The 14,472-nt window shown below is 31.0% G+C and overlaps 1 protein-coding gene across 2 annotated transcripts in view; it reads left to right on the top strand.

Moving 5' to 3' along the window:
• Window positions 1-1,317: 1,317 nt before the first annotated feature.
• LOC129227945 (transportin-1-like) overlaps window positions 1,318-14,472 on the top strand; it is a 90,616-nt gene continuing 77,461 nt past the window's right edge. The window contains exons 1-9 of one of the 2 annotated variants that reach the window (XM_054862571.1): window positions 1,318-1,628; window positions 5,622-5,697; window positions 7,124-7,380; window positions 8,325-8,540; window positions 9,012-9,134; window positions 10,058-10,237; window positions 10,467-10,574; window positions 11,802-11,862; window positions 12,542-12,694. In XM_054862571.1, the coding sequence (XP_054718546.1) occupies window positions 1,512-1,628; window positions 5,622-5,697; window positions 7,124-7,380; window positions 8,325-8,540; window positions 9,012-9,134; window positions 10,058-10,237; window positions 10,467-10,574; window positions 11,802-11,862; window positions 12,542-12,694 (1,291 nt within the window). In that variant the 5' untranslated portion in view covers window positions 1,318-1,511. The remainder of the gene's footprint in view (window positions 1,629-5,621; window positions 5,698-7,123; window positions 7,381-8,324; window positions 8,541-9,011; window positions 9,135-10,057; window positions 10,238-10,466; window positions 10,575-11,801; window positions 11,863-12,541; window positions 12,695-14,472) is intronic. The other variant, XM_054862577.1, reaches the window with a different exon arrangement.

Below are 14,472 nucleotides of genomic sequence, written 5' to 3'. Positions count from 1 at the left end.
TTAAATACGAAATTGTACACTTAGGAAATAAAAACTTTCTATGAGAAGTGTTGTTCAGAAATAGAAAATAAAGCTAAATAAATTGAAAAATTATTACTTAAGACACAAACTTAAAGCAAGTTACCTCACTTCGTAAAGAATAATTTTTCTTCATAATTAGCAAATTTGTAGATTTCTCTTTAATTAGCAATGCAAACACACATGGATAAAGGGAAAAGGAAGCACAATCATAAAAATTTATCGCAATCAATAAATAAACAAATAAATAATGTGGGTCATTGTATGTACATAAAAGAAAGTGATTAAAAATAGGTTTCTAAATGTAAAACGAAATATGGTCTCCATCTCTTATTAAAATGAAATAGACTAGGCTAATTCATGCAGACTTGAAATATTCAAGGAAAATTGGTGTTTACCAGCTATAAACTTTCTATTTATTAGGAGCTCTAAAGGAGTGGTCTGAATTTCCCCACACTTAAAAGTATTTTCTACTACATACGCGATCAACAATTAAAATGGAATAAGTTAAACATTACTAAAATTTAGAAGTTCAAAACTTATACATTAACTTGAGAGGGCGTTCAACTCTTGTCATAATCCACGACACTCGGACGAGGAAAGACTTTTTCGTTGAAACGAATTTTTCTAAACCCGAAATAATGTTTTTCCCTTATTTTCATAGAATATTATGACATGTACGTTATTAGAGCAGTTGACAACAAGCAGATTAATTTTTGAATTTGATATAATTACAAAACGATTTTCTTTCTCATAATTATAACAAAAAAAAAAAAACAATCAAGCAATTATTTACGGGCAAATGAAAAAACTTTCCAAAATGCATTTGTTTTCAAACCTGTGATTTACTTCAATGTTTTTAAAAAGAAAAACTTCGCCCCAGAAAAGGGAAATCGTACTCACGGATTCCATGCAAATAACACATCGCCAATGAAAAGTTGCCACAAAAGCCTGTTAAATAATTCATAAGCTTTATAATTCATACATGAAAAGTTTTCTCGGCATTAAATTGGAAAGAAAGAAAGATTTTTTAAAGAAACATCATTGCTAAGTTTATATCTAAACGAACTTCCAAATAAATATGTTTTTTTTACATATCACCCCCCCCCTCCAACTGTAAACTATTTTAAATTTAATAACTAAATAAAAAGAGTTACCAAAAAAGGGGAGAAAAACTGGTTTCAATAATTTAACTAATTATTGACTTGTAGTTTTTTCTGCCACAGAATGCAGTATTTAATATTTTTGAGGTAAAGCCTTGCAGAGAGCTTGGGAAGAAAACTGAAGTTGTTTTTTGTTGCAGTATGAAGTTGATGCTGATGGTGCGAAAGACCCAGAAAGACCGTTTATGTTGAAAATGACTAGTTGGAAATAATTTTATGATGAAGTTTAAAGATTGAAAGTTGTGTTAACAATTGTTGGGTGTTTACATTGAATAAAAGTTCTGAAGCACTGACTTTGAAAACTCTTTAGCCGGTGCTGTGCGTTACAAAATGCGAGAGAACATGGCTCTGGCATGGCAGCCTCAAGAGGAAGGTTTAAGGGAAATTTTAAAACTTTTGAAAGAGTCTCAGTCTCCTGATACTGCGACACAGAGAGCTGTTCAACAAGTATCCTTTTATCATAATTCAAACCTTAGTTCATAAAAAAGGAAATGTTTCCGTATTTAATCTGTTAAGCCTATTTGTGTTGCGTTGCTAATTATCACCTTATCAATAAAGAAATGGAGGTTTTTAAGTCTTATGAATCCATCTTTTTTCGAAGTAAATAAAAGTTTTGAATAAGCTACATACAAAATTCTTTTGTTCTAAACAACGATTCGAAGCATATATTTTTTAAGCTGCTTATCTTAGTTGCGTAGTGAACCGAAAATCTAGTGAGTAGGGTATTTGTTATTTACGCAGAAAGAAGAAAAGCTCCTCACACTCTAAGTAGCATGGAATTTATTTTATGCTAAGTTTTTTATTATGATTATTATGAAAAACAAATGATCTAAGTATACAGCTAGTAATCTTGATTCCAAATGCGTTGTGTTCATAATTTTAAATTGTAAATTTGCTCGGATTTAGTTAATAGACTTGCATGTGTGTACTGTGTAATGATTTTGTAGGCGTGTTTCAGTTAGTTCAGACAGTTTTGTACAAGCATTTAAAAAAAAATTGTCATGAAAAAATATCAGCACAATTTAATAAAAATGGACATTTTACAGTTGATAAAGCTGCATTTGCTATCTGGTAACTATCCTTCCTGATGGACAGATTTTTAAATCTTTTACATTTGATTCAGCCACAGCACCAGATATCCATCATGTTGAATCGAATTTCCAGTAGCGTAATTGGAAAAGAATCGCAAACTTAACAAAATCTTAGACCAACTGATCATGTGGCCCGTTGTAATGTTTATAGTTAATTCTAGAATAGGTGTTTCCATTGCCCCACCTCAAGAGCAATGGTGACTCCCCCCCCCCCCAATACTCAAAGAGCCCACGAAATAAAAATTCTTTCAAAACACCTTTCCGCTAAAAGTTTCAATGACATAGTCTGTGCCATGACCCCCCCTCCCTAGGTGGATACGATACCCGTCTAAAAATATATTCTGTAGTCTTTTAAAATAACCTATGACGATTATTTGGTATGAATGTTGCAGATTTAAAGCAAAGTTGCAGACTTTGATGGAAAATGACAGAATTGGACTCCAAACCTAACACTTAAAATTTTAAACCTTCGCCTCTTGAGTCCAGACTCGGATTCCTTTACCCCCAAAACTCATACTCTACAGTCCTGGTAAAATTCCCCTCTTTGATGTTGTTGTTGTTGTCGTGTCCAAAGAAGTGCAGAGTGCGAAAGGTTTAAATGGCTCCAAAAGTCTTAAAAACAAGATCCGCTAATTCTGGAGCCCGATGACTGTAAAGGATTTCATGTGGTGGTGTTCCAAGTTGGAGGAGGGAGCGAATAATGGCCTGGCAATTAAAGACATGGTCCGGGGTTAGTTGTGGAAAGGGACAGTGCTTGCAGATGGGATAGGATTTAATATTATTTGGTAGAATCTTCATGCCCTTGAAATGTCCAGTACGTAGCCTAGCTATTGTAGAAGAGAGGTTTCTTGGGCAGTGGAGGTCAGGGATTGTTGCCTTGCTGAAAAGCTGATTATAGATCCTTCGCCTGGCTGCAGCATTAACGTTTTTGAAGGTGACTGTTAGTGGTTGGTCTTGGTCACGTGCCTCCTTTGCAAGGGCATTTGCACACTCATTTCCCTCGATTCCGACATGAGCTGGGATCCACTGGAGAATGCAGGTTGTCTTGAGTGAGTGGAGAAAAAAATTAATTTCTTGTGTCAGTCTTGTCATACCGTTACGTATGGCTTCAAGTGCTGATTTTGAGTCGGAAAAAATCACGATTTCTTCTATTAGGTCTTCAGGAGTAGGGGAAGAAAGACAATGAGCAAGAGCCTCTTTAATAGCAACAAGTTCGCTAGTAGAGTTTGAGGCGATTTGGCCAGTGGGTATTTTAAGCTTGACATTATTTTCTGAGGGATAAATGATGGAGATTCCTGCACCACCTCTATTACAGTCAATGTCAGAGGAACCATCTGTGTAGATTAATACACTGTTTTCTTTTGCAAGTGAACGAATAGTATCTTCGCCTTTCTGTAATAACATTTGATTTGGTTCCGTCTTAGAGCATGGTTCAAGTAGGTAGGTATTGATTTTAATACTCTTAGGAGGTCTAAAAGTAGAGAGTGGTTCTTGAGTTATGTCCAGGGAGGAATGGGCAAGACCAATGGCTCTTCTGATATCCCTGTCTAACTGCAGCGTTGATGATCTCTGAAGCCTTGATGTGCCTGTCCAAGCGTTGAAGGCTCTGTGGGCAATGTGATCTTTATTGTGGCTTCTGATTTTATTTGTGAACTTTACAGTAGCAAGTTTCCGTCTGTTCTCGAGGGAAACAAGACCACTTTCGAGTTCAGCCTTGGTGTTATTAGCAGAGGATACTGCACCAATGATGATTTTGGAAGCTCTATATTGGACTGAGTCTAAAGTTTCTTTGGCAGATTCGGATGCATGTGCCCAAATGGGGCAACAGTACTAGAGTACTGGCCTGATGACGGTGCAGTAGGTACTTTTTAACGTTGATGATCTTGAGCCCCAGTTGGTGCCGCAGAGTTTGCAGAGGATGTTCAATTTCTTTAGACTTTTGTTTGCTGTGATTTTCGTATGTTTTGTAAATCTCAGTTCTGGATCTAGAAACACCCCTCTTTGATATATATATTGTGTGAAGGACTTTCATGTTGCTGTCGCTTAAAGATTCAGGGGTGCACACCTCATCCCTAAATATTGCAGAAAACTCCAAAAGCAAGACTTCCTCCCGGGGTTGTCTTATTTTGTCCACCCCGGAAAAAACCGTCCCGGACAAAAGGTCATTTTGTCCACTTTATCAGTAAACTAGAAGTTTTTAGTTAAAAATTTGAAGTTTGAAAACAAATAATTATATAAATTTTTTCCATTCAATTAATATTTAAATATAAAAATAACATACATGAACATGTGTATAAACAATTGATTGTAAACTAGTTTAAAGTATAAATTAAAAAGTAAGATCAGTTGAAGTTTATGTACAAACGCTTAACTGAATTCAAATTTAAAGTCCAATATTTTTTCATATCATTCCTGTGTCTTTATAAATGAAACCCTAGTTTTTTCAAAATATTGACAGATCTTCTATATGAAATATATTATGTTAATAATTTGTAAAGTAATTATTATCCACAAAGTTTTGAAGATTAAAAAAAAAAAATAAAAAAAATCTGAGTTAAATAAAAAATTCAACTTTTGATTTCTTAAAAAAATTTAAAAAATCACGAACCCTGATACACTATGACTAATATAGTTGAGAAAAGTTCTACAAAAAAAAAAAAAAAAAAATTCTAGAACAAAAGAAAATTGTTCAATATGTTATTTTACACTAACAACGTACGTGATGATGGAAACCTTTCCTTTAATCAAAGCATAAAACAATATCACATCTTGTTAAAGCATTATAACATACTTATAAATCTTTAAAATTTTACTGAATAATTAAAAGATTTTTCTTAATTTTAAATGTAAGCTGAATGGATTTATTTATTGTATTAAATACTGTGTTTATAAAGGTAAAGTAATATCTACACATTTTTGAAGATTTAAAAAAAAATCTTATTTAAATAAAAAAAATCAGATTTAAATCAAAAAATAATAAAAAAATTAAACTTTTTTTATTTAAAAAAAATTTAAAAAATCACAAAACCTGGTTTAAAATTTTACGTTAGGCATCATCACGAGGGCTGACCCTGATGAACTTCTACACTGATGAATGCAAATCCTCCTTCAAAATTTTTATTTATAAAATTTGAATTCCTGTTGATAACTTAAATATTGTAATGTACTATTTTGATTTACTTCTGATTTATGTCCAGAGAAAATTATTTAGTTATATCACTTTTAGCGAAGGACAATTATTAATGTTGCAATAATTTGTACTTTTAATGTGATGAAATTATGTTAAATATACTGTAGTAATATTACATTTCTTTGGTCATTGTTCTATTTTAACCTTAACATATTGCAGAAACTGGAAGAACTCAATAAATATCCGGACTTCAACAATTATCTGATATTTGTATTAACAAAGCTAACTTCAGAAGGTATTTTACTTTACATTATTTAAGCATTATGCAATTAAAATAATTTGCTTGTGTTTGCAAAACATTATTTTAAAACAGAATCGACTACAGGGCTCTTATGCTCTTTACAAACTCCTTATAAACTCTTGCTTTTTAAGAAGAAGGCCCTTAAAACTCATGAATTTTGCTATAATCTCTTTAAAAATTTCTTATTTTTTATTCTGTAAATTCATTCCCTTAAGTTTTCTTTTACTGCTGATCCTAAAGATTGATCTGTTTTCCCTGGTCAGTGAAACAAATTCATCAATTTTTTTTGAAAGAATTTGTGCAGAAAAATGGATCTTCCCATTCTAATAGCTTATAATTAAAATTACCCCTTCAAGATTTGGATGTTCCTTGATTTCCATGTGTGTAGGCCTATCTCAGTCAGTAGATCAAAGAAACCTTTCAAGTACCCTAACAAGATGCTAAAAACTGACAAAATGATTGACACTGAATGCTCGAATCACCATTCTCCCAATTTTGTCAAGAAACTCCTGCTTTTCAGACGAATCCTCCATTCTACCACTTAAAAGTTCATTCTTATGGAGTTTTTAATATCTTTTTAAAAATAAATTTTCCAATTTTTAAGTGCAAATAATTTTTTTTAAAAATATGTTTTCAAAAAATATATCTTTCAACTAAAAAGCAAACTTCTTAAAAATTGAAAAAATACCCAGCAAAACTCATTACTTTTAATTTTCAAAATAAAAAAACGTATAATAGGTATACGCCAATGTGTATTAGACTCTGCACGGACCAATTTGAAACACGTATAATTGATAAAAACGTATAAAACGGTGCTCTACTATATTTAGTTTTTATGATATGTGAATGAACGAGCTGATGTGTGCCTCACATGACTTCCTTTTACTCTAATTTAAAGATCATTTTCCCAATATTGGTAATTTTAATGTGATTCAATAGTTTACTCTCAAAATATCACCAACAGTGACCAAATTGAAACCAGATTTAAAAAAAAAAAATTGCCAAGTTAGCGACAAAACTTGGCGACCAAAAGACTGGCGATATATCGTCAAGTGTGCACCAAATTGTAACACCACTTGAGTTTACATCGAAACTAACAATGATTTCCCCCAAAAAAGGGGTATGCTACTCATACAAAAAGAGCCAGCTCTGCGCTTGATGAACCACAAAGGTTTCTGGGAGGAAATGAGGTAATATTGACATGCACATTAATGATAGAAATAATGATTGAATTTTAACAGAAATATTAAATAGTTATAACTAATATACAATAATACATAAAGTAATTTAAAAATCCAATAAGTTTTTTCACTGCTTCAAAATTTCTGAAAACTACATTCCAATTTCTTTATTTCTAGGCCATGAAAGAAAATGTATTTGCATTGCATTTTTAAACAATAAAATTTTTCTTTTCTTCCAGATGAACCAACTCGCTCATTGAGTGGGTTGATACTGAAAAATAATGTCAAAGCACATTTTCATCAATTTCCTCCTGAAGTGACAGAGTTTATAAAGTCGGAGTGCTTGAATAGTGTCGGTGATCCGTCTCCTCTTATACGAGCTACTATTGGAATTCTTATTACTACTATAGCATCAAAAGGCGAGCTTACAAATTGGGTCGATTTACTGCCACGTTTATGCCATTTACTCGACTCTGAAGACTACAATGTTTGTGAGGTAACTTTTATCCCTGCTCAGTTTATTTCTAATTCTATTTGTGCTGTTTGGTTTTAAACATTTTTAAAGCGAAAACAGTCTACTTTGTTACTTTTTTGGAAGTATTCTAGTGTAAACTTATACATTTTGTTTTCAATAGTATCTAAAAAACATGAAAGGCAAGACATTGGTTTTTAATGTTACAAATTTGTAATTGATATTACGCATTGAAGTTGGAGTAAAAGTTTACTGAAAAAAGTGTATTCCTAAAAGTAATCTGAAAAGAAAATCATAAGGTATATCAACTAAGATAATGCATACAGGGTTGCCACACCACCGGGAAACCTGAAAAAAACCCGGGAAAATATAGGAAATTTAAAAATCGTCTAAAAAACAGGGAAAATGCATGGAATTTTGAAATTCTTCTCAAAAACCGGAAGTATAGGGGTTTTTTTTTCAATGTAAAAATTGCCTATCATCACATAGAGTTTGAGACAACAGTCACAGCTCCATCCATCGCAGTCGTGACTTACTGCTTGCAGTTGCTCATCCCTATTGTATTCACTCCCCTTTTCTGAAAGGATTTTTCTGCCCATCTCTCAGCAATCTTTCTGCTATTTCTCCCCGTTTCACTTCTTGATTGAAACTGCATTGCGTTTGTTCAAATATGAGCTTTGAGTAGAGATAGGATGGAGCGATGAAAAGACACAAAAGAAAGAGTTTTAGCAATTATAAATTATTTGATAGATAGCAGACTTGGATAGCAGATAAAATTATTATTATTTTTGTACTTTGTGTGCTTATGGCATTGATTTTGTATTTGTCCTCTAACAATTGATAATAGATTAATATGATATACTGTATTTTTGTATCAATATTTGTTTTTCTTACATTTGAATTCATATAATTTACTGCTTCTTTAAAAATATTTGTTTTGGTTTGTAATTCATTTATTCTTATTTCAGGGTTCTTTTGGAGCTCTTCAAAAAATTTGTGAAGATTCTGCTGAATTCTTGGACTCAGATGCTTTAAATAGGCCTTTAAATATTTTAATACCAAAGTTTTTACAATTTTTTAGGCATACTAGTCCTAAAATTCGTTCTCATGCTATAGCTTGTGTTAATCAATTTATTATAAATAGGACACAAGTACTGATGCTGCATATTGATGCATTTTTAGAGGTATTTGAAATTTAATTTATTATATGATATATTAAATTTAGTAAATACTAAGTATAATTTTTGATATATTTAATTAAGTTTAGCAAATAAATTTATAATCACGTACATATTTTTGTGATTTTTCATAATTGTCAAAAGCAAAAGATTATAGAAATTAGAAATTTAACTAAGCTAAACAATGTGCCTCACATTTAGAAAAAACATGCATTTTAGCTGCCTCTCTTAGACACTTTTAGATTGGAGAATTCCTATTGCTAATGTGAAGGAACATTTTAAAAGGAGAATTTAAAGAGCAATGTTTTATTCTGTACTAGTTAGTGTTAAAAGTACTTTTTCATATTTACAGTATTTAAAACTGCGTAAACATTTTATATGCAACTGTAACTTTACCTCTTGTTCGAAATAATTTTGACTTAAAAAAAAAATAATAAATAAATAAAAATACTGATGCATTTTTTCTTCATAATTCAGAATTTATTTCATTTGGCTTCTGATGAAGATCCAGAGGTTCGAAAAAATGTTTGCCGAGCTCTTGTTATGCTATTGGAAGTTCGAATGGACAGATTGATACCACATATGCATCATATTATAGAAGTAAGCAAAAATAAGTTTTGAAAACTGATTATCCTGTTATTTATTTGCGTAGTATTATTTACATTTTTACAAGAAATATTACTTAAAATGATTTTTGGGCACTAGGAAACTTAAATGCAGAAATGTCTAAAAAAGACTTTTTCACTAGTGCTTCTTCTTTTTAGAAGTTTTCGTTGCTGATGTCAAAAAAACACTAGAGATTTATTTTACACTCATTTTTAAGTTAGTTTCAACTGTATGAACATGATTTGTTAATTATTAATTTATTTTCTTTACTATTTTTTTAGTAGGAGGAAAATGTCCACTTCTGACAAATTTCAGGTCACCCGGGTGACTAAAAGAATATTTTAGGGCTAACTTGAAGGCTAGTTCTTTTTCTTTCTGAACAAATTTTTTTAAAAGCAATGTTTCACTGAATTTTCCTTTAAAACTGAGAAATAATTTGGTCCTGCACATAAAATATTTTCCTGGCGCATAAGATTTCTCATTTTTCATCAGTGTCTGGTACAACCATGTTGTCAACCATAACCTTAAAGAATTCAAATAAAGATCCCTTTTTTTGGACCACGTTTTTAAGACTTCAGGTCATTTATGTCCCTTAGGAACAAGCTAAAAATATTTTTGAATGTGTTTTAAAATGATTGTTTATAGGTTTACTATATTCCAAATAAGTGGCTAACTTAGTGTTTTGCTACAGATTTTGTTGAAAACATGTATGTTTTGATTTCAGAAACTGTATGTAATTGATTTATTTCATTTGTTTATCAAAATAAAGTTTTTCAAAAATGTTGTGCTAAACAACTCCTTCATCTCGCCTTTCACTTTTTCTTAAAAGTTTCAAATATTTTTTTTCACTTACTTGGCGATATTTTAGATATTGTCTGTTATATATTGATTATAATTATTTTATTTATTTTGAACAGTATATGTTAATGAGAACACAAGACTTAGATGAAGGCGTTGCATTGGAAGCCTGTGAGTTCTGGTTGTCGTTAGCGGATGAACCTATCTGTAAAGAAGCCTTGTCTCCTCATTTGCAAAGACTCATTCCAACCTTAGTGAGAGGCATGAAATACTCTGAGCTTGACATTATTTTGCTCAAAGTAAGTTTTGCATGACTTTTCCATTCAGAATCAATTTTCATTTAAGTTTTCTGTAATCTCTCCCCCCCCCCCCCCCCCCGTTCAGAGGTTAATCTTGTATAAATTTTTGTATTTAATGTTAAACAATCATTCTCAAGTTAGTTGAATTAGCAATTCTTATTGATTAAATGTTTTGAAGTATTTGATTTGAAATGTTTTTATTCAAATTGTCTGTACAATTTTCAACTAGGGTGATGTGGAGCAGGATGAAATGATTCCAGACAGAGAAGAAGACATACGACCAAGGTTTCATAAATCAAAAACGCATAGTCAAAAGCATATGGATGATAATGCAGAGGTAAGAATTTACCTATACTGTCATCCCTACTGAATTGAGTAACAAATAATTGAGTTTATAACTTATAAGAATATAATTCTATAGAACAGCGGTTCCCTACCTTTTTAGTTGTGCGGCCCACCAGTTTTGTAGAAAACCCTATTGAAGCTCACTAAGTACTATCTGTTACTTGCACAGTCAAAATTTACTTTCGGGATGTGGGGGGGGGGGAGGCTTTGCTTATAACTTCCTTTAAGTAAATAATATACCGTATTAGGATTGAAAGTGTTAAAAGTAAAGTTCTACAGATGTTAAATCCCCTTCTCTCCTCATGCTGCACCACTGATATAGATATACTGTTCAAGGACAGTTTTCAAAATAATTTTTAAGAAAGAGAATAACTTAATTGCATTCATTCATGATATATATTTGCGAACCCTGACTCTTGGTATCTTTATGATGTCTGAAGTTAACAAAATAAAAAAACATGTGACATCTGGTTATCAAAATATCATGATATTTTCAAAATAAATATTGGATATATATCATGAGATATATCATGATATATATCGGCGAACCCTTACTCTTGGTATCATTATGATTTCTATAGTTAGCAAAATAAGACATGTGACATCTGGTGGTGTTGAGACTGTAATATAGAGCTTAACGTTCTCTTAAAAGCTGAACCTTCACAGTTTATCCCTTCATGTTATTGCCTTCTCGAATAAATCTGTGCTGGTTTGGGCGCTATGGGACAAAGGTCATAACATAAACTGAACTTTGGTACCGAAGTAGTGTGTGCTACTGTTGTTAAATAGTGAATGCAACTGACTAATTAATTCTTAAACTTGAACTGTGTTACCTGCAAAAATACTGTTAGTGCAAACGTTTGCTGGCAGATATCTTTTTTCTTTCTTACAAGTCTATCTCATATTTTCGGCACTTTGATCTTGTTTCAAAATTTAGAAATTGAATAGTATATTTCTACTCTAAAAATTTAAAGGACAGTATCTGCTAATGTTTTTTTTTTTTTTTTTTGCATTTTTGCCATCTATTCCAGAATGCCTGCCTTTAAGTATCTCGAACCCATTTCTGCATATACTGTCTTTTACCTTTCCGTATACCAATACTAAAACATTTGCGTCCATTCATATTATCATTTTACCACATGTTTAATTAAAGATGAAACAAATGCTGCATTTTAATTTGGCAAACATTTACAATTTTTAATTTTTTTTTTAAATATAGAATGACACTGAGTCAGATGATGGACTGGATGATGATTCATCTTTATCTGATTGGAATTTGAGTAAGTTTTTTACTCTAGTAATCTGTTTCGAGTGGTTTTGAAATGTAGAAAAATATCTCGCCTGATTAAATATTTTAGATACTTTGTTTATTCACTTGTTGTCGTTTGATAATTGTGAGTAAATAAACTAATAATTTAAAGCTTAATGAATACCTTTATTTTCATTTATAAAACAATGTCTTATAGATATTTAGGAACTATTTTTCAAATAGCATTAGTCCAAATCAAGACAATAAAATAGTTACCAAATTAACATAAGTTTGAAGAAAAACTAATGTTCAATCATTTCTGCAAAATAAAATTAAAATTTAAAATCAGTTTTAAATGTAAATCATTGTAAACCAAATTTTTGTATTTAGATTTCAGAGTAGGAATTCCTGAGCCATTAGCAATTTTGTGTCTTGTTTGAGCCTAATTTTAGTTCATTTTCTATCAAAAACTGAAAAATATACTTTTGCTTTAAATGTGTTATTTGAAGATTATATTTTTTTTACCCGGCCAATTTTCCTTGTAATGAGTCGTATACTCAAGTCAAAATACCATTTGAATTTTTAAGTTATTGATTGTTCCTTCCGATGTAATAATTTGAATTAATCAGTAATGGACGGTGTAGTTGCTTGAAGTGAAATTAAAAAAAAAAGAAAAATTGAAAAAGTGCTTGATTTTTTTTTTCGTATAGGAAAGTGTTCTGCTGCTGCTTTAGATGTACTAGCTAGTGTATTCCATGAGGATCTACTTGTAGTTTTGTTACCTATATTGAAAGAAACTTTATTCCATCAGGATTGGGAGATTAAAGAATCAGGCATATTAGCATTAGGTGCTATAGCTGAAGGTTTGTAAGATTTGTTGTTTAAATTTTTTATTTTTGGATACATTTTTTTTTCCTGCACGAAATTTTTCTATTAGTAAAATACAAGCTAAAAGTAATAAAGTCAAACCTCTTTATCACACCACACTTCAAACTTTCCCAAGGTGGTCATTCACTCTAAAAACTGAAGAGAATTTTAAGTTTCTTAAGGCTATCTTGGAATACTACTGGATAACTGGAAAAACTTGGGGAAATTCATGATAGATTCAGGAAAATTACTATTGGCATATTGGCAATGTATCGGCTATTACCGTAAGCACGGCCACATGATTTTCCACAAATAGGCCATTTGAGTGCGAAAAGTTTGTATTATTTTAATTACTTAAATATCAGATATACTCTTGTAAATGTCTTATCCTTCTGCTTTCAGAGAAAAAATCGGAAACTCGTGGAGGTCCACTCCATACTTTCAGAAAAAGGTGAAATAATTTGCCGAGTTTTTTTTTGGGGGGGAATTAAATGTTATAAAAAAAAAAAAAAAAAAACGAAAATAAAATATTTAAAACAGAATATGATTCCCCCCGCACCCTCCCAATTAGATCTTTGTTATGTAGGTTTTGATTTTAGATGGAGAATTTTGATAAACTGCTAGTGTTTGCAGTTACCATTTTTGTTACTTGCATTCTGAATTAATATCGATTAAATTTTGCTTTAATTTTTTGTAGCCATTTTGCAGTCATTATTTCAAAAATGAGTTCTAAGTTTTGCACAATCAATTATATGAAAAATGAGAGTCCGGCATTTCCCCCTGTCTGTGATAGTTAGTATTAAAAACATTATTCCTTCAGCATAAAATTAAATCCGACGGTGTCAATATTTGTTTAAAGTATATTTTATTAATAAGGGGGAAGCAAATTAGAAAACTTTTTTTTTTTTTGAGAGAGATTTCGAGGATTTTTTTTTTGTTGAAATTTTGCCTTGCTAATATTTGTTAAATTTTCGTTTAGTTATTGAATTGTTGACGAAAATTGTTGATGAGAAATACTGACTTGCATGTAGATAAAAACTATTTTTTTTTGTAACATATAACACATGTGTAACATATAACATTGTGGAAAGTTTGTTTCATTTTTTCAAGATTTCAGTCCTTTTGCATCCTGTTAATATCTTAATTACTTTAAAGTTTGAAAGTTTTTTTAACATAATCTACCGAACGTTATTTAATTCTCTTATTTGAATGATATATTTTTCTGTAAATGAACATTTCTTCCGTTTTTTTTTTTTTTTTTGTGAGCAAATAAAACAAAATGAATAAACTTTTAAAAAGCTAGTGTTATTTGTTTATGACATTGAAGATTCGTTCTGTATTTTTCGCTATCTACCGAAAGCCTTTCTTTAGCAAATTTATATTTTTTTACTAGTTTCAAATTTAAATTGTTACAACGTTCATAGTTACAAAGTACAGTCGAGTCCCGACTTACGCGAGGGATGCGTTGCAAGACTCCTTGCGTAAGTCGGAATTTCGCGTTGTTGAAAAATTTATGCATACAAATTTTTTAAGGCATACCAAATACTTATAAACACTCCTCAAACTGCTCTAAAGAATTCCTCAACTATACACTACAGTTTCTTGCATAAAGAACTGAACTTTTACTGTATTTAAAAAATAAAAACTATAATTCAACATGGAATACTTTAAGATGAACAAAATGAATGAAGAATGGGAATGAAAGACGTAAAATTAAAATGAAAAACTATAATATTACAGTAGATACAATACAATATTTAAGAGTCAAAAAATG

Source organism: Uloborus diversus, chromosome 1 (assembly GCF_026930045.1).
Source record: "Uloborus diversus isolate 005 chromosome 1, Udiv.v.3.1, whole genome shotgun sequence".
Lineage (NCBI taxonomy): Eukaryota > Metazoa > Arthropoda > Arachnida > Araneae > Uloboridae > Uloborus > Uloborus diversus.
This window is presented reverse-complemented; position numbering and strand designations above follow the sequence as displayed.